At 34.1% G+C, this 19,978-nt stretch overlaps 1 protein-coding gene across 4 annotated transcripts in view; it reads right to left on the bottom strand.

Moving 5' to 3' along the window:
• Nucleotides 1–19,978, bottom strand: part of METTL15 (methyltransferase like 15) — a 171,679-nt gene that overhangs the window by 76,747 nt on the left and 74,954 nt on the right. For all 4 annotated transcript variants that reach the window (XM_028517428.2, XM_036029168.1, XM_036029167.1 and 1 more), the window contains one exon: nucleotides 15,986–16,122. In XM_028517428.2, coding sequence (XP_028373229.1) covers nucleotides 15,986–16,122 — 137 coding nt within the window. The remainder of the gene's footprint in view (nucleotides 1–15,985; nucleotides 16,123–19,978) is intronic.

Raw genomic sequence — 19,978 nt, 5'->3', positions numbered from 1 at the left:
ATACAGCTCTTTGTATGTCAATCATCCTCAAGGAAGTGGTTTATATAAAACAATGCTTTATATCCTAAAAATCAGCTCCAAAGGAGTATTCTCAATTTTTAATGTGCTCCATTTTTGCTGTTTACATTTATTGTATTTGATAATACAAATATAAATTTTAAGGCACTCAAAAATAAGTTCATGGTATCAGATGTGACTTCTTTTACATGAGAAGTTTTGAATATTATTAGGGGTACATGGGAAATAAAGACTAATTTTGGTTTCCACTTTAATTCATTGTATACAGGTAGATAACTTTTTGAAATTCCAAGCTGAGGCTAGCTCTTAATTCTATTTTTCCCCGTGATGCATATACTGCTACCTTAATAAGGGAAAAAATGGGTCAAGCCCTGTTAGATATTCAGCATGTGGGTGGAAATCCTTTGACGAACTTTCTGGGGATGCCTCTAACATGGGAATTGCTGTTGAGATTCCAGGAGAAAAGATAAAATTCTGTCAGAAGCAATATCTCTTACAAATAAACCCTTTCACACCCACAAAGAAGAAGGTTAGAAAGGTGCCTGAAATCTAGCAATTAACCAATATCTTTGCAAAGTTTCAGTGCAAAAAACCCTACACTAAGCCTACACATTGCACAAAATATGTTCCTTTTAATATACTTGCTGATACATAAATTAATTCAAGATAAAAAATAAGATGTTAATATAAAAAGTACTTTCTAAATTATTCTTTGTATCCTGATATCTTCACTTATTACATGATAACAGAATGATATATGGAATTGACTTTTTTTCTGTAAAAGAAATTAATAATTTTACCTGCAGGAGTTGACATGCCAAACATAAATTTTTCAGTTTCAGTGAAAGAAAACAGATGAGCATTACTGGAGAATGGAATGTAGTTTCTTATAACATATGGTATCTGAACACCTTTGTGTAGTAATATTATGTTCCCATTAGGTTCCCTTGACGTAAAGGATCTGAAGTGGAAACAAGCAGTAACTGGTCTCTCTGTAGTAAACACTAGTAATAAGAGGTTTGAGCTTATTGGAAGGTATACTATATCTAATCAGAGTTTATTTCCTAATATTTCTTTATCTCCTATTATAAATATTTTTTGAGAAGGTGGATATGCAGTTAGTCCTTTAATTCTCTTTACAACCCAGATCTAGACAAACAACATTATTTCAAATAGTGAAATAGAGATTTAGAAGGGTCAGATTTCCATTGTGAAATGAAAAGCAAGATAAACTCAGCAAATTACATATAATTTCTTCTTCTACACATCTGATACAGAAAATGGAAAGTGATCATCATTCTCGTATCTATCTATCCATATGACATTAATCAAGTATCTCCTACAGAACTTTGAACATACAAAGTTGGGTAAGACACAGTCATACTCTAGGCTGGTGTAGCTCAGTGGATTGAATTCGGGCTGCAAACCAAAGGGTCACTGGTTCAATTCCCAGTCAGGGCACATTTCTAGGTTGCAAGCCAGGTTCCCATTGGGGGGGTGTATGGGAGGCAACCACACATTGATGTTTCTCTCTCTCTCAGCCTTCCTCCCTTCCCCTCTCTCTAAAAATAAATAAATAAAACCTTTAAAAAAAGATATGGAAGTAAAGCTACATAATGGTGTGTTAGGAGCCTGGATAAAGGAACACAGGGTATGATGGGAAACAGAGGAGGGACGTTAAGTTAAACTGGGAGAGTCACTGATGAGTTCCCCAGAGGATGAGTGCTTAGTCTTGAAAGGTAAGTGGAATAAGGAACACGTACACATGAACAGTGGTATTGATATGACACCACATGATGAAGTAGAAGTAGTTTCATGGAGGGTATAAGGAGGCTGGCATGGAGTCATAGCAGATGAGTCTAGAGGAAAGGCAGAGGCCAAATCTTTAACAGACTCCAGTGGTAAGAGAAAATTGAACTTTTCTGGAAATCTTACCATGGAATAAAGCTTGCTATATAGAAGTATTACTTGAATAACTTAATTAACTTGATCAGTGATAACTTGTTATTACAGACATTTTACTTGTCTTATGAAATAGCATAAGTCCTAGGTAGCGAGCACTCTTCCTTTTCACAAATATTTGTAGCAATGGTATTATATTTAAATAACAAACAGTCACCTCTTCCACACTACAATACCTTATTTCTATAAATCTAATGCTTTTGAATTCTGACACCCTCTCTATTGTAAATACCTGTTTAATACTTGTCTTTCCTCATAAGGTAGGAAGGAATTATAGTGCTCTTTTTATCCAGCTATAATTCAAAAATGTATTTTAATATCTGCAATAAAATAGAGTTCCTTGAATTGAATTAAATGAGCAACAAACAACACTAATAGGGAGAATAAGAATAAATATTCCAAAAATAATGTATTTGGAGTTTAGAGTACATTTGGTTATTTTGTCTTCCAGGAGATCCATATACCTGAGCTTCTCGTTTGGTACAGACACCATTCCTTGAGCTGCTCAGCACTCCCTAGGCCAACCCGATTTCCCTATACACAGCAGGCACTAAAATGAAGTTGAATTGTGCATTAAATTTAGATTGTATTCTCTCAGGAAACAGGAATAAAATACTAAAGGAGATAATCCAATTTAGCAGCTGTTTGTCTCAGTTTTGCTTTAAATATCAGGCAAAAGTGGGGGTGTAGAGAACAGGGGGATTATACATGTAATTATAGCAAACTTATTTTGACTTAATTAGTTCATGATGTTAGAGAAAATACAACTATATTATTGTTTTCATTCTTTTAATATCTCAGAAGCCCAAATGTAAAGGGTTTTACTAAAATTTTCTCATATGTAATAAAATATGTCTCTAAATATGTATTGTTTACCCAAGATAAAATAAAAGGATGTCTTTCTAGGTAAAGTTATTCTTGTTCTGAACAAGCTACTATTCTTATCCTGGTACCATATGGAGATGTTCAAATGTCATAGGCAATAAAAATGGATTATCTTAAGTTTGTGAAGAGGTAATTCATTTTCTCATAGTTACCATAATATTAAACATCATTTGAATTCCAAATATATATGTTGATTTCCATGAATCAGTTTTTTAATTTTTTTTTAAATCCCCATCAAAGGATATGTTTATTGATGAGAGAGACAGAGAGAAAGTGAGAGAGAAGAGAAATATTGATCAGTTGCCTCCCAAATGCACCCCAACCAGGTATCAAACCCACAATCTTTTGGATATACAGGACAATGTTCCAACTAACTGAGCCATCTGGCCAGGTCCAGTTTTTAAACTTTTCAGTCAAATCTCCCGAGTGAGGAAATAAATCGGTAACAACACTTGGGAATAGGTGTAGAGGTGTTAACTATGTGGTCTATAGTTTAACTGTATTGCCAGAAAACAAGAACCAAAGACTTTATTCAAAATTATTATTTGCAGACTCTGTTTCCTCATGCCAGTAATAAGGTTAATAATTAATAATAAGCATTTAAACCTATAGGTAATGAACACAAGTCAGGAGTCAGCCTTCCAGAAATTTTAGGTTTCAGAACAAGAACGGGATGAAAATTAAATCTTGGGAAACTTTCAAACTTCTTTAATGAGGAAAATGTAGTTTCCAGAAAGTAGCATATGCGTATAAAAGGGGAGAACCAAAGAACAAGAGACGCACAGGAAAGGTCTTCTGTTTGGTTTTGACATTCATACAAATATTATTTTGGCCTGAAGCCAAAAACTGATGGAGAAGTCACAATGGAGAAACTGTTAGCCTGGGAGCAAAAGCAACTATAGCTCACAAAGTGACTATAGCTAACATTTATTAAATGGTTTTATGCTAAACAATTTAATTACATAATATTATTTAATCCTTATAACACACATGAGGTATGAAGTTGAAGAGGTAAAGGCAAGGAGTGGTGACTGAAATCCCTAAGAGCCAGAGCGACATCTGGTAGAAGAGGCCCATGAACAATGATGCTTGAAGAGAAAATGTGGCCACTGCTAATATTCACTCTGACCTCCCTCATCTCTGCCCTCTGATTTCCTGCCAGTGCCTCCCATTCACTGAATCCAACAAGAAGTCAGAAGAGGAAACCTATTGATAAATTCATAAAAGTCGATTTCTGGGGATCAGTGTGAACAAGGATGAAGAGAATCTAAAGACAAATGGAGACTATCCAGCATACTAGGTAGGAGTTCAGAAGAGTAAGGGTTGATGGTTGACTGAAAACTGAGAAAAGCAATTCATTTGATAAATCTAGAGTTACATACCTTTCTGAGCCTATTCGTCATCCCTTCTCCAAGGGGCAGATGCTCCTTGACTTATGATGGAGTACATCCCCCCAAATCCATAAGTTGAAAATATACTAAATCAAAATATATTTAATACATCTAACCTACTGAACCTCACAGCTTAAATTTGCTCAGTATTATATACATTAGCCTACAACTGGGAATTATCTAGCATTTCATCTCAAGAGCAACTGCCTTCTTCTTCTCACCAGAAGCAGGAGATAAAGACAGGCATTTTGTAGACATAATGATATGTGAAAACCCAAACTTAATATCCAAAAAAAACCCATTGGCAATGCAGTGTACTATAGAGCATTGGTTGGCTACCCTTGTGATCGCGTGGCTGTCTGGGAGCTGAGGCCTGCTGCAACTGCCCAGCATCTCAAGGGAGTATTGAACAGTTATCACTAGCTCAGGAAAAGATCAAAGTTCAAAACTTGAAGTACAGTTTCCACTGAGTGCTTTACCACTTTTGTACCATCATAAAGTCAAAAAATCTCAAGTCAAATCATCATAAATTGGGGACTGTCTGTATTATTATAATCCTAAGTAAGGAGAAAAGTTAATTTATTTTCTCTCATACATTGTAAATTTTTTATTATAGATATATCTTTATTTCTTACTTTAAAATTATATCCATTCCCCAAACATGTGTCCTTTCTTCATAATCAGTGTCTATATTTCAGATTCTATCTCATTTATTGAAAGACTAGAAAAGTACAGATTAAGGGATGGCAGTTTTCAGGGGGTTCTAATTCTCTAGCCAAATTAGTGTTTCCAGGAAACAGAACCCTAGAAAGTATAACTGTCATCCACACCACTGGTTTCTGTTTTGTTTGAACCATAAAAAAACATTTACTGACCTCCATATATATTCCAAGCACAGAGCTAGGTCCTAGGAATATGGACATGCATTAAACAAAGTTTCTTCATCACTTCAACAAACATTTAGTACATAATGTGAACAAATATATGGACTGTAGCCATATAGGATAGTTTTCAAAAACATTTTCATTGAGATACAAAGAAGTGCAGTTCAACTGAGCTTCCACACAAAAACACAACATATGTGTGTGTACATATATACAAACATATTATTTCATAAGAAACAATATTTAATTTAATTGCACATGATATACAATGATATTTCATACTTTATTCCATTCCATAAAACACTGACACAGACCCAATAAAATGGTTTCATGACACATGAAGAGCATATACTAAACGGCTTTCCTCACAGCATTCCTAGGAGGTAGGTACTTTATTTCCATCTTAAAGAAGGAAATTGAGGAACAGAGAGGCTAAGTAATTTATCTGAAGTTTTACAGTGAGTAAATGGCCAAACTGAGATTCAAAAAAAGAAGCACTATGACCCCAGAGTTAGATGGTGAAGAAGAAAAAGGGAGGTCAGATATTTAAGTTGCCAGGACTTGAGGTGGAACAGAAAGACCCTTCCTGCTGATTACACACAAAGGGTGAGGAATGGGAATCATTAAGTAAGGCTAGTGCCTAGGCTCACTCACCTAATGAACGAATGTATTTTTCCTAGGTAATACCATTCCCCTAGAGAGGGAAAACACGAGGTGGAGAGGTTCTGGAGGAAAGGTAATCACTAAAAATCTTCTGTGAGACTTCAAAGCCTCCCTCTGCAGGACTTGGGAACATGGCAGGGGTGGATGTACTTATTCCTTGTCTCCAATGTCTTCCTTACATTGGCCAAGTCAGATAAGTGGGAATTCTTGAAGGGCCTCTTAAAATTTAATGTCACAATATTAACTTCAATGTTACCTATAAAATCACAACATAAATTTACCTTGGAAGGAGCTATTTTATTCTTTTAGAATCCCACTAAAAAAGGGAAGCCAGAAACAATTAAAGCAGAGTGCAATTTCTAATAGGATGATCAGGAAAAAGAATCTTCAAGGTCCAACCACCATCAGCTTTCACACAGAGTGGCAATGTCTAACCTTTTAACTGATCTACCTGAATCCTTTCCAGTTGTAGCCTCCTTTAACCTGTTCTTCATACAGCAAGCAAACTACTGTTAAAAATGTAAATATTACCATGTCAGTCTCCTATTTCAAACAGTTTGGCGCCTTCCCTTGAAGACCATAAAATCCAAAATCCTTAACAAGGTCCTATATGATCTGGCCCCAGCTTACCTCTTCTAGCCACTCCTCTGCTCTCTCCGGTGCATTCACACCGCTCATTTTCTGTATAGTTTCTTCAATATGACATCCTCCTTCCTGCTAGAGATCTTTGAATATCCACTTCTCATCACTATAAATGTTCTCTCTCGCGCTCCCCCGACCCTTCCTCTTTACCTACCTACCAGTCATTACTAATTCAAGTCCTGCCTGGAATCCAGATTCGCAGGTAGTTGTTCCAGATGTTCTAGACTACATTACAGCATACTGCTGTTAGTACCTACCGTACTCACATTGCTTTTAAAAACACATTGTACTCATTCTTAGCCATAATCACAATTGCAGTTAAATCATAATTTTGAAGTCATCTCTTTCCTGTCTATTTTCCACTTGCATCATAAGCTCTATGAGGGCATGAACTGTATAGGTCCTAATTCCCTTGGAACCTCTAGACCTGTGAGGCTGCCTGAAAACTACCTAGTATCACATATGTTTCTTCAAGCCTTGGAACTAAGTCGGAGAGTACGTTTACCTCCTAAAACACCTTGATCTTGCAAGGCTGATATCCCTTGGGAAAAGATTATATAGTATTCAGTGAGGCAGAATAGAACATCCCATTTTAGTTCTGTTTGTATTCAGTATTACCAAAAATAGAGAAAAGGTGACAGACCATCACCAATAGTTCAAAATGGTCTAGTTGGTCCTTCCAAGTTGTCATTTTTTTTCATGCTTGTTTATATTTATAAAAATTCTTTCAATTTTTCCAGTGTGTAGCAGAACTGACCTCCTATGGTTAGTAAGATTAGTAACAGCTGTCTTATATCTTATCCCAACAGTCTAAATTTTACGTAGATAGGGCTGCTGGAGACAGTATATTCCTTCACCTGATTTTTATACTGGCCTGGAGACAAAATGCCTGGGTTTGCATGCTGGCTCTGCTGGAGCATGTAACTACATTGCTTCCACAGCACTATCACATTGTACAGTGTTAGAAAGAACGTAAGTAGCAAGCCTGAAGCCATGAGGTCTAGACTTGCCTTTGCCCCAGTTTCTGTGTGAATTTAACCAAAAAATTAAAAATGGTGGCTTAAGAGGAAGAGGAGCTAAATGGTAACCTTCAAATGTAAAAGAACACTATACAACTTAGAATAGATCATATGAACAATTTAAAATACATATACCATATGGGTAAATTATACTTGTAACTCTTCAATTTCATGACCACAGAACAAATCTCAATAGAAAATATGGAGGCCAGCTATTGATATCTACTTAATCTTCTTGGAAAACAAACAAAACAATGGAAATTCAAATAGCAATAACTAAAAATGTTCCTCAAGAACGTGGCAGAGTACTGGAAAAATATCTCTTTTAATGAAGGTATGATTAGACCCTGATTCAAGGCAGTGAAGCCAGTTAGTTAAAAGATTAAGAACGTTCCATTCACTCATTTCCTCAGAGACAGAAGAGAGCACCCTAAGGAATCATTTACGCTACATAGAAAGGAATACTCTCAGGTGTGTGGGCCATTTTCCCCCACCATCTCCTCATATTCAGTCACCAGTGCCTTCATTACTGAGCTCATTCAGAGATTTCAGTTCATATAATACAATACCAAGGGCACAGATGGACAGGTGAGGTCAACAGGTGCCCTGGATATGGACAATATCTCTAGAACAGCAATTTTCAACCTGTCATCTCATGGCACATAGAAACTAATTGCTAAAATTCTGTGGTACACCAAAAAAATTAATTTTTGCCAATATGACAAAAAATAGGTACAATTTTGATTCATTCATATTAATCAGCTGTTGTTATTTTTTATTTGAAAATCTAAGGGGGAAAAGTCCAGTGCCCACGACTAAATAGTCAGGTATTGCATGTTTTAAAAATTCTTGTGCCACAGCAGTTGAAAACTGCTGCTCTAGAGTCCCTCTAGAATGGGAAGGCTAGAAGAGTCACAGACATAATACATTATAAGAGTAGTTGCTTTTGTGAATTGCATTCTCCAGTAAAGATAAAAAAAATAGAACCCTCCTCCTATTGGCAGATTCTAGAAAGGAACTCCCAAATACTAAGACTTTTTGTAATAAGAGAGTATGTACCTAAAGTAATTTTCTAGCTTAAAATCTGAACTGGAGACTCGGGCCCAACATGACTAAAAAATGAGCAGGTGAAAAGAGAATCTATCCTAATAGTAAAATCTTACACAAAAATATACAACCAAGATGGAGTCTATGACAAGATCTTGCAAAAAGAAAAGGAGAAATTTGTACTCAAGATACAAAGCAAAAGCATCCTATTGAAAAATATTTATCACAAAAAAAGAAGTTTAGAATGCATATAATTTAGATGCCATAAATTTAAAAAAAAACTGAAAATGAAATAAAACATATAAATGAGATGATGGACCAAGAGGAAATAAAAAGATATTGGCAGAAAAGAACATAGCATTGAATCAATAAGGTTGCAAGGAAAGATAACTTTCAATAGCTGAAATAAAATGTAAGCAAAATGGTAAAATTTAAAAAATAAAACTTAATCAAAACTGTAGAAAACCAAGTATGTAATGCATACAATAACCCTGAAGAGATTTCCTAGAATACTGAGGCAAAGTAAAAGCAGCTGAAAGCACTAAGGGAGGAAATAAAGGACATGTGGCATAGGTAATACAACTGCAACCAGTAATAAGTGCTCATCAGTTAGAAAATAAACAAACAAAATAACCGGTAGGGGCTAAATATCACAGAAACTCTTTCATAAATACCCAACCCATAGGCCAAAACTGTTCACAGAAAACATGAAAAATTAATGAAAAGAGACAAATTACTACTATTTCTTAGTGAAATTTGTGAGTATCAAAAGCGTTCAAAGAAATAATTAATATATCTAATACGCATCCAGCCAGGTGATGGAGGAGGGAGAAACAGACTGACTAGGAAAGGAAAAATAAATGGTGCTGCCCTCACACTGCTCCATAGCACTGTCCGTGAGAAGGAAAAGAGGAATGTCTACAAAATTCCTAAAATGTTACACTAAGTCACACTGCCATGTAGGAAAGCATGAGTAACACAGTATCAGGTAGGCAAAAGTAGAGATATTTTCCTTTTGCATATTAATAGAAAAACTACTTAAAGGTATAATCAATTACTAAGACATGAGCCCACCTAAAAAACTAAAATGGGATTTCTAGTATTACAAAATGGATTTAAGTATAAGTAATTATTTTAGATATGACCGCCAAACAATGAAACTGCCAACTAAAATTTATAACACTAGAAATTAATTTACAAACTCCAGAATAATATTTTAAAAGCCAAGAAGTGAGGTGAGGGAAAAAAGGTAAATAAAAATGAGAGTGTTAATTTCTTATGTTACATGCGGTAGTTAATGAAAAATATTATTTTATTATGAATACTTAACTATAAAAAATTATTAAATACTTTTAATCTTAAAAAATGCTAACATCAGCCATAGGGGCATAAAGGAAAGAATAAACAAATGGGACTTCATCAAAGTAAAAAATTTCTGCATGGCTAAAGAAAACATTAGCAAAATGGAAAGGGAATCAACTGTATGGGAAAATATATTTGCCAATGATACCTCAGACAAGGGTTTGATCTCTAATATATATAAATAACTCACATGATTCCACTCCAGGAAAATAAACAACCCAATCAAAAAATGGGCAAAGGACCTGAATAGACACTTCTCCAAGGAGGACATACAGAGGGCCCAGAGACATAGGAAAGGATGTTCAACATCACTAGCCATCAGAGAGATGCAAATTAAAACCACAATGAGATGCCACTTCATACTGGTCAGAATGGCCATCATAAACAAATCAACAAATCAACAAACAACAAGCACTGGCAAGGCTGTGAAGAAAAGGGAACCCTAGTGCACTGTTGGTGGGAATGCAGACTGGTGCAGCCACTGTGGAAAACAGTATGGAATTCCTCAGGAAACTAAAAATGGAACTGCATTTTGACCTGGAAATTCCACTGCTGGGATTATACCCTAAGAACCCTGAAACACCAATTCAAAAGAACCTATGCACTCCAATGTTCATAGAAGCACAACTTAAAATAACCAAGTGCTGGAAAAATCTTAAGTCCCTATCAGTAAATGAGTGGATCAAAAAACTGTGGTGCATTTACACAATGGAATACTATGCAGCAGAAAGAAAGAAGGAGCTCCTACCCTTTGCAACAGCATGGATGGAACTGGGGAGCATTATGTTAAGTGAAATAAGCCAGGTGGTGAAAGACAAATACCATAGGATCTCACCTACAACTGGAACCTAATCAACCAAACAAACAAGCGAGGAAAATACAACCAGAGACATTGAAATAAAGAACAAACTGACAGTAACCAGAGGGGACAGAGGAGGAGACAATGGGTGAAAAAAGGGAAAGGGTCATCAAGGAACATGTATAAAGGACACATGGCAAAGCCAAAGTGGGATAAGATCAAGGGTGGGAGGTGGGGATGGCTGGGTGGTGGGGAGTTGTGGGGGGAAATGGAAGAAAACTGTACTTGAACAATAAAAAGAAGATTGAAAAAAAATGAAAGGTATATCATCAAAAGCATTAGAGAAAAGGCAAATCCATATATATTTGTGTGTGTGTGTATATATATGTATGCATTATAGACAAAAAATTTTAAAGCCAAAGAAAATTTAAATAAAATACAAAAATAGAAAATATAAAACAACATGACATAGAGCAAGCATATCCAGATTTAATTACCTTTTTACAGAAAACATACTCAGATTTGTTTACACAAAGTACATCTGGTATTTGTTGTTCATAGGAAGTACATCTAAAAGAATATAGCACAGAAAGATTAAAAATAGAGTAATGTGAACACAGATAAGATTGTACTAGAATTAGAGTTCTAATAACTTTATTAAGGAAACATTCCACAACCAATAAAATTAAATATAATTTAATGGGATATAAATGTGCTTATATTGTATAGGTACAATTTACTTTTAGAAAATATATATGTATGCATAAAATATATATGTATGTATATTTGACTGCATATACACATATAACCAAAATGATTAGAAGAAAATATATACCAAACTCTTAATACTGGTGGGTGATTATGAATTATTTTAATTTTAATACTTTTCTGTATTTTACTATTTTAACTTAAAAATATTAATAAGAAACACAAAATATTGTGATAAATGAAAAGATACACATGCTTTTGGATTGGGATGCAGAATGAAAATGTCAATTCTATCTAAATTAACTCAATTGATCAAAATGGTTTCTTAAAATTGGCTATGATATTTTAATATTTTAAAATATAAAAAGTAAAAATAGCCAAAAAGTTCCATAAGAAATAGTACATAAAATATAATGAAATACTGACCATTAAAAAGATAAGATGAAATATGCAAAATCATTGCTACTGATTAAGGCGATAGAATTATGAGTTCAATTTTTTCTTTATAGTTTTCTATATACTATACATTTACCCAAATAAGCACATCTACATTTATTAATAATTGAAAATAATAGCTTACTATATTTTTATAATCTGTTTAAAATCACAGTTAAATGATAGAATCAATTATGACTTTATTTTTCTTATATGTGGCTATATTCTCTAAACTCAACCTATGGAGCACATATTATTTCTCAATTTAGAGAAAAAATTGTTTTTAAAAAATTGTATTCCAACGTCCATCTTCCACAGTGGTAAAAGTCAACCAACACCCCACTGCTCCAATTTAAATGTGTTTCTTCTTGTACAGTCTTCAGAGGTGATGGGGAAAAGTTTCCGTTTTTAAACAACAGGTGATCTGACATGTCATATTTTCTGAAAGAGCTGAAATGTGTTAGTCTAAAATTCAGCCTTCCTATGAATTGCTTAGTTTTCTGCAAAAACGTTAGTTTTTATTTTTGACTTAGTTTGACAGAGAAGGTGTAATTTTTCAGAAGAATAAGCTCCTCTTTGACAACAGCAAAACAAATAAATGGAAGAAAGAAATTACTATATTTCCTCAAGGATGTTAACATTGAAATGACAAAATATTCACTTTATTGCACACTTGGCTATAAGTTGTAATTACCTGTTTATTTTTAAGAAGACAATCAATCTAATCTCTCCACCCTTCCAACCAATCAACCATCTATCCATCCATTATCCCCAGAAATTATCCCTGGCACAAAGTTGTATTTTTCTTTCTCATGCATATTTTTACACCATAACTACATATGTAGGTATTCATAAATAATATATAGCATTGCTTGGCATTTTCTACTTTACATACATATCAAAGATGTCATCATACACTGTCTGGGTTTGTTTTTTTTAACCATTCTTTTCCCTTTTGGCATACTTGCCCCACCACTAATTCCTTCTTTCTCAACTTCCCCATGATTATATTTACAAACAATGCACACACAAAGTCTGCAGTAAGTCTAAGGATATGTTTCCTTAGATTTTGATTTTTTTTTAATTTAGATGAATAGATTCTAAGCAGATTATGTGTTTTGTTTTTAATTTTAAAAGAGGTCCTTAAAAAAATGGCTAAATGTCCCTACCCCATATCCTCACTTTCAAAATTATGTCCTTCCAGTCTGAGAAGTGTATTTTTACCATTATTTTTAATTTCATTTCCCTCATCACTGCTACTGAAGTGAACAATCTTTTTATACCTAATCTTCTGTGAATGACCCTTATATATCCTTTGCCCATTTTCAAACTGAGATATTTTATTATTTACTTTGTTTTGTTGTCTTATCAATTCTGAAATAATTCTTACATGGTAAATATTGATGGGATTCAGGACACACTACCTCAAAGTATGGAACCTTGGCATATTGAATATATTAAACTAAAGGAATTTGAGAAACAGCACATGCATGAAGAATTTCTGACCTTTCCCTGAAATAGGTCACTGACCCTCAGGTGAGAGATACCCTCCCCTCTACCCAGAGCAAAGGAGTCTCCTCATCTCTGAAGAAGAAATCTGAATTGGTTTGGCTTGCTGTGTTTCCCCCCGTTTACTACTGCACTTAGCTCACACCTTTTGTCCCACCACAATTTTCTATGACTTTCCACTCTTCATCAAACCTAATACAAAAATGCTGAGGTTTAAACATGTCATCCAGGTTTCATTCCCTTATGAAGGCTCTCGTGTCACATGAAACTCATATTAAATAAATTAACATGTTTTCTCTTTTTAATGTCTTCTGTTGCAGGGGTCCTAGCTAAGAACTTAAAAGGGTAACAGAAATAAACATTTTTACTCCCCTAAATTGTCACCCATTTGCCTATCCCCTAACCTACAAATATTTCTTTTCTAAATTAACTCTTTAAAATTTTGCAATACTATTTTTGCCATATGTTTTTAAAGTTTTATATTGTTCGATATTTTATTATTTACTTTTATACATTTATGATTTCTAACATTGATTTAAAGTTTCTTACCCTTAGATTGTGTATATAACCTCTCAATTTTCTGGTCATGGTTCATTTTTCTATGTACCTAGTTGCCTTTCTAATTTTTATGGTAATGACCTATTCAAGTTTAATAATTACTGAGTCAATTTTAGTAATTTATATTTTGCTAAGACATCATTGATTTCATCTAGACTTTACACTACAGAATTGGTTGTATTATCCTTAATACATTTTACATATTGTTAAGACATCATTGATTTCATGTAGATTTTACATTACAGAATTGGTTGTATTGGTTATATTATGAATACATTATCTTGTGTCCATGTTTGGTCTCTCTCCACTTTAATCAAATGTTTTTACTCTCTTTTTCCTTTAACAATCAGGCTGAAAAAAATTTGCTGTTTTCAAAGAATGATCAGTTGGGATTTCTTTATTTTTTGTTTTATTTTTGTTTTTGTTTTAGTCTAACTTTTATCTGTATCATTCCTTCTTCGTGATTAATTGTTCTTTAATTTATTATGTTTGGCAAAGGAATTATTTTGTTGAGGAATTTAAAAAGTCTCAACAAGATTGGAGACAAGGTAGTATAATTAATAAAATGAGATTATTAGGTGGGGGAGGGGGTCAAACTACATGTGCCTGCTCTATCCCTGTTCAGCCAAGTATGTCTGTCAGTAAGTCATTTAATCTGTCTAGCAAATAATGTCCACATCTGTAAACTGAAGAGAGAATAGAGAGTCTCAAGATTCCTGTTAGGTAAAGAATTACACCTGATAAAACTGATAAATATTATGGAAAGAATAACAGAGCTTGAATCAACTGAACTAGGCTAGGAATCATTGCCTTCAAAAACAATAACTAAGAAAATTCAATGTATCTATGATAGTGAAATATGATGGTAAGCTTTACTCATTCTATGAATGTTAAGGTCATAATCTAAGATATTTCACAAACGTGAATGCCCTACAACAAGATATTTTTAAAGAAGGTACATCTAAGTCACATTGAAGATGACAGTGAAAATTTTTTTAAAAAAAGAAAAAGTACCATGTCATTAATCTCATCCTCATATATTTTTTAGAAGAAAATAACCTGGAATTAAAATAATCCAAAATAATCCAAAATACTGCATAAACTTTGTGCTCTGGCAAACAATTTTATATATATTTATTTACATATTTACTAGGAGAATAAATCACACTGATAGATTTGCAAAGAGTATGAGACCCGAGAGAGGCTGAAGAAGACTATTCTAAAATAGTAATCCAATTTTCTACCTTCAGTCTGTGATGAAGCTTTCCCATGATCACACTTTTGTTCTTTCACCAGAGACCTTTTCCTTGTTAGACAGCTACAACTAGTAACAACTCTAGTCTACATCAAGTCAGAACTTACCTTTGATATTCTCATCAATTTTCTTTATTTCAGTCTCTGGAACATGACAGAATAAAACAATTTCCCCATTTCTGAAAATAGCCCTTTACATAGTATTTCAAGATAGTCATCTTAGTTCCAAGATATTTTTGTTTTGTAAGGCTGATGGCCAAATGGACATAACACTGATTCTAAATTTTTCTCTCAAGGAAGATGGTTTTACCACTCATGAAGACAATATTTTTTATTTTTAAGAAGTTCTATAGTGAAAGTTCACTAATTCTGACAAAAAGAATAGAGAACTCTAAATTTACTCGTGAATTTCAAAAAACATTTAGAGAAAATGATTGCATCATGTTGACATATGTGAACTCAGGGATTCTGTAGAATTATCACATACTTAAATTACTTCACTAAATTCTTGGAAACTGTAAGTGATAAAATTCTCTTGAAAAGTATTGTTTAAACTAGGGGTTATTTGTCAAAATATTTTTCATGAATGGATTTCAACATATCTTCAAACTTTAGCCAAAAGTCATTTTTGTGTTTATTCTTATTAATTCAGAAATAATAAATGCGTAAAATCATTATTTTAAGTGGTACGGAAAACATCATTTACATTCATTCTTTGGGGGAATAAAGAGCAAGGAATAATTAGTGGAATGAAACACGACATCATACAAGGAAAAATTCCAAGATGATAAAGGAAGCTCTGTAAAACTCAACACTCCAATTAAATAATTATACAAGAGGAATACTTACGGATACAATTCTGAAAGTTGTTCAGCTATTGCATAAGCTGTCGGGTCTCTGTCTAAGGCATACAGAGTAATATCTGACTCTTTCTGCAGAATGGCTCTTGCATGTCCTCCTGAACCAAACGTCATGTCTAGAAAAATCTAGCCAATACAGAAAAAGCAAATTACCACTTAGCTTGAACAAAACTTATACTTCCCAGCTACATTAATTTCTAGAAGCACACAATGATTTTCAGAGCTGATGACAAAATGCAAAAAGTTTTAATGTTTTGTCTTGAATTCAACTTGTTACCCAAGAGATCTGGATCAATTATGAGTGATCAGTCCAAAAGAACTGGTTAGAGGGTCAGTGTAATGATAATCTCTGGCACAGGCTGGCCAATTCAAGACAAATTTAGATTTCACTCCACAAGGTCAAACTGGCCACGGTGTTGTGCTGCCAGCTTCTTAGTGCTTTCCAACACCTGGCTGGTAATGATATTTCCAACAGCTTCTCATCATTTGGAAGCATCCTACAATTAGTGTGGCTAACTTTACCTCAGTTGCTCTAAATGCCTTATATTAAACATAAAGATATTCAAGAATAAGTAAGAGCCAGAGAATACACCTAAAAACAAATGGTCAAAGGACAAATCTTTAAAAATCTAACCTGCAAAACTGACAAATTAACAAATCTGACTTGGATAAAAGCCCAAGGCTTAAGTCAAAACACTTAAATTCTAGCTTTGCCACTAAGTAGCTCTATATTTTTGGGAAAGTCACTTAAAATTTCAGTGCCTTTAGATTTCTCCAGGATTTAGAAAGAAAAAAGAAGATCTAGAAAAATGGTATCACCAATATTTACCTAATTGGTGAGGTGCATATAATTTCTCATCCAAACCAAGGCATTTTGAGAGTGAAAGGCATGCCAGTAATAATTTTGCCAGGAAAACAGGACACAATGGATGGAGTGTCACGTTTAAATGCTGGATAGTTACACAATATAGTTACCAGTAACTGGTTCTGAATCTACAGCTTGGCTATGTTATTTGGTCATGCTATAAAGGAAACAGGTCACAGCTGGGCAAAAACCCAACCTTCTTTCTTTATAATCTTATAATAATTACAAGATTTTATTCTTTATAATCTTATAAAGATGATAAGAAACATGAATGAACAACTTCGTTGATTGTGGCTGATTTGGAAGTAAAGACACTCTCAGCATATCCCTCAAAGTTATGCTCTTGATTTAATGTGCTTTTTCCAATAAGCTTCACTGATGCTGTGAAAGTAAAAACAATTATGCCAATAATAATACTGAATACTATGACAAATGCATACACTATAAGCCAAACTGTTAAAAAATTTTAAACACACACTTTTTAAAAGTCCAAGATGAGAAATTCCTGTAATGGACTTGAATATTTCTCCGCCCTGAATGCTAATACATTGTAGGGTGAGTGGTCAGAAACAAGGAACAATTACGCTTTGATTTTTTGCTACCAGATACCATGCTGAGTCTCAGCCTCTGAGCAAATCCTCAGAAAAGTTAGTCTACTATTTGGAGAATAATGTGGAAGAAGTCTCCTGATAAAAATGGAGAAGAAGAGGAACATAAAATATAAGAGATGTTAATGTGGTAAAAATGTACAAGCACTGCATTTTAACACGAATGTGTTAGCATAACTTAACTTTGCACTTCCATCACTGTCAGCACAAAAGGCATGGCTACACACATTTTTCACCATTTTAAACAGTAACTTTAAAATAATATTTAAAGTCTTATTGTTTGTATTAATTTCCCTTCCCACTCTGTATACTTATTTCATGCATCTCTGAGTAGGTAAAAGTCTTCCACCATACCTTATCACACATGTAAAATTGCCAGGCCTTTAGCATAATTTAAACAAATAACTTTTCCCAGGTAAAGCTGTAAACCATTTTCTTGCTATGGCCCAATTTCAAGCCTTGTTATAACTCTGGATTTAAACTAACAGTATATCAAATAAAATAATTTGCATATGATTACTTTATCTCAAGCTAGGAAAGTGCCAATCAATATTTAAAAGGAAAAATACTCATCATTAAAAGTATTCTGGAAAATGTGAGTGAGATGATGATTATAATTTACATGATTATTTTTTAATATATCATGATTATGCCCTTGGAGATGTACTGACAATCAAGGATGGTTCCATAGGAAGAAATAATCCATTATTTCCAGTCAAGTGTAACAAACAAAATGTGGGAGATGGATGGGGATTTATGAAACTACAAGTGAACCCCACTGTATGCCTTGGTTAACAGGTGACTGGAGCCATCAACTTTCATTTTTAAAATTGAAATATACATTGTTCATCAAATATAATAGTGAATCACCCAGCACTACAATTGAAAGGGGAGCCCATTAGTTTTTCCCTTCTCTCAGGTCATTAACTTGACATGAGACCACGTTTTTAAATTTGTACAAATTGCTAATAAAATAAGAAGACTGGACAAATGTGCGCTTAACAAATGTACAAGAACAAATGAATCTGAATGCTTCAAAATATCTTCTCTAGGTTTCATCTATACATATATTCAAATGTATATCGCATGCTCCAAACATATATGAAACTCTTTCTTTGAAAATTACCTGATATAATTTATCTCAAAAGTCAAACTGATATTTGATACCAAGAGTTGATTCTGGTAATTTCACTTATCACCTATATAACCGAAATCATTTTAACTCTCTGGGCTTCAACTGCTTCATGTAAAAAATGGGGATAAAAATGTAGCCCTGTTTAAGCAGCTGGCTGGATGATGGATGAACTGAGGGAGGATGGACCCCAATCGTGGCATTCCCAGTGCAACCAGAGAGTTCTCTGACCTTCTTGTGATCCCAGAGGACCTGCACTGGTTAGAACAAAAGGCATCTCAGGGAAAACTAAGTGTGGTAACTGGGAGCAATAAGACACAGGGCCTCTGCATAGCTCTGGATGGTGTGTGTGTGTGTGCACACACGCTCAGGCAGGGGTGGGGGCAGCAGATAATGGAGACTGATGGCTTCTCAGCACAGGGAGCGGGGCCTTGGAGTCAAATGAAGGTGATTTAAGGAAAAAACACTAGCATTTGAGAGAGGATTCATAACTATAATTCTCTAGCTTCGCTACCAATTTTTTAATTTTAAATTTATTTTTAACTATAGTTGACATACAATATATTACTTTCAGGTGTACAACATAGTGATTCAACATTTATGTGCCTTACAAAGTGATCACTGCAATAAGTCTAGTAACCATCTGTCACCAGACACAGTTATTACAATATTATTGACTATATTTCCTACGCTGTACTTTGCATCCCCGTGACTGCTTTGCTACCAGCTTAATATGGTAGCATCAGTGTACAATAGTATCTGCTTAGCGTGTATCTAGTGATGTAATATAAAAAAGGGCTCAGCATCCAAGGTAACCATGATAGAGGTAGCAACACTCACTGGTGTTTATGAATTCAAGATACAAGAATCATTACCATAGAACCATGTAAAATAGTTGCAACATATCCAACTTTTGAATCATTTAATATCAGTGCATTCCTAATATAACAAATTAATTCATTAATAAACAGAACTTTTCTGGAACATTAACAATGACCTATAATTAATAGTATGATATAACTCTATAGTGCCATGTTTTTATTTGCTAATTAGTTCTTTATATTTGAAATTTTAAAAAAATGAACATTTTTTATTTTAGGTTAGCTCCTTCAATCAAATGGAACTAAATAATATTTTATCCCAGATGGTCTTCTAAATATCATTGAAATGATTAGATTCTACCTTTCACCAGGATGAGTCACACTTGAATATTGTGCTATAGCTGTGCATCTGATACAGACGAGGGACAGATACAAAATTTCAGAGCTCAAAAGGATGTAACAGACTATTTATTCCACCTCCTCACTTGACTTACGAGCAGACTAAGGCCCAGAGAGGGTGGGCAGCTGATAGCTAGTTGAGTGCAAAGCTAATACT

Source organism: Phyllostomus discolor, chromosome 6, assembly GCF_004126475.2.
Source record: "Phyllostomus discolor isolate MPI-MPIP mPhyDis1 chromosome 6, mPhyDis1.pri.v3, whole genome shotgun sequence".
In the NCBI taxonomy this organism is placed as follows: Eukaryota; Metazoa; Chordata; class Mammalia; order Chiroptera; family Phyllostomidae; genus Phyllostomus; species Phyllostomus discolor.
This window is presented reverse-complemented; position numbering and strand designations above follow the sequence as displayed.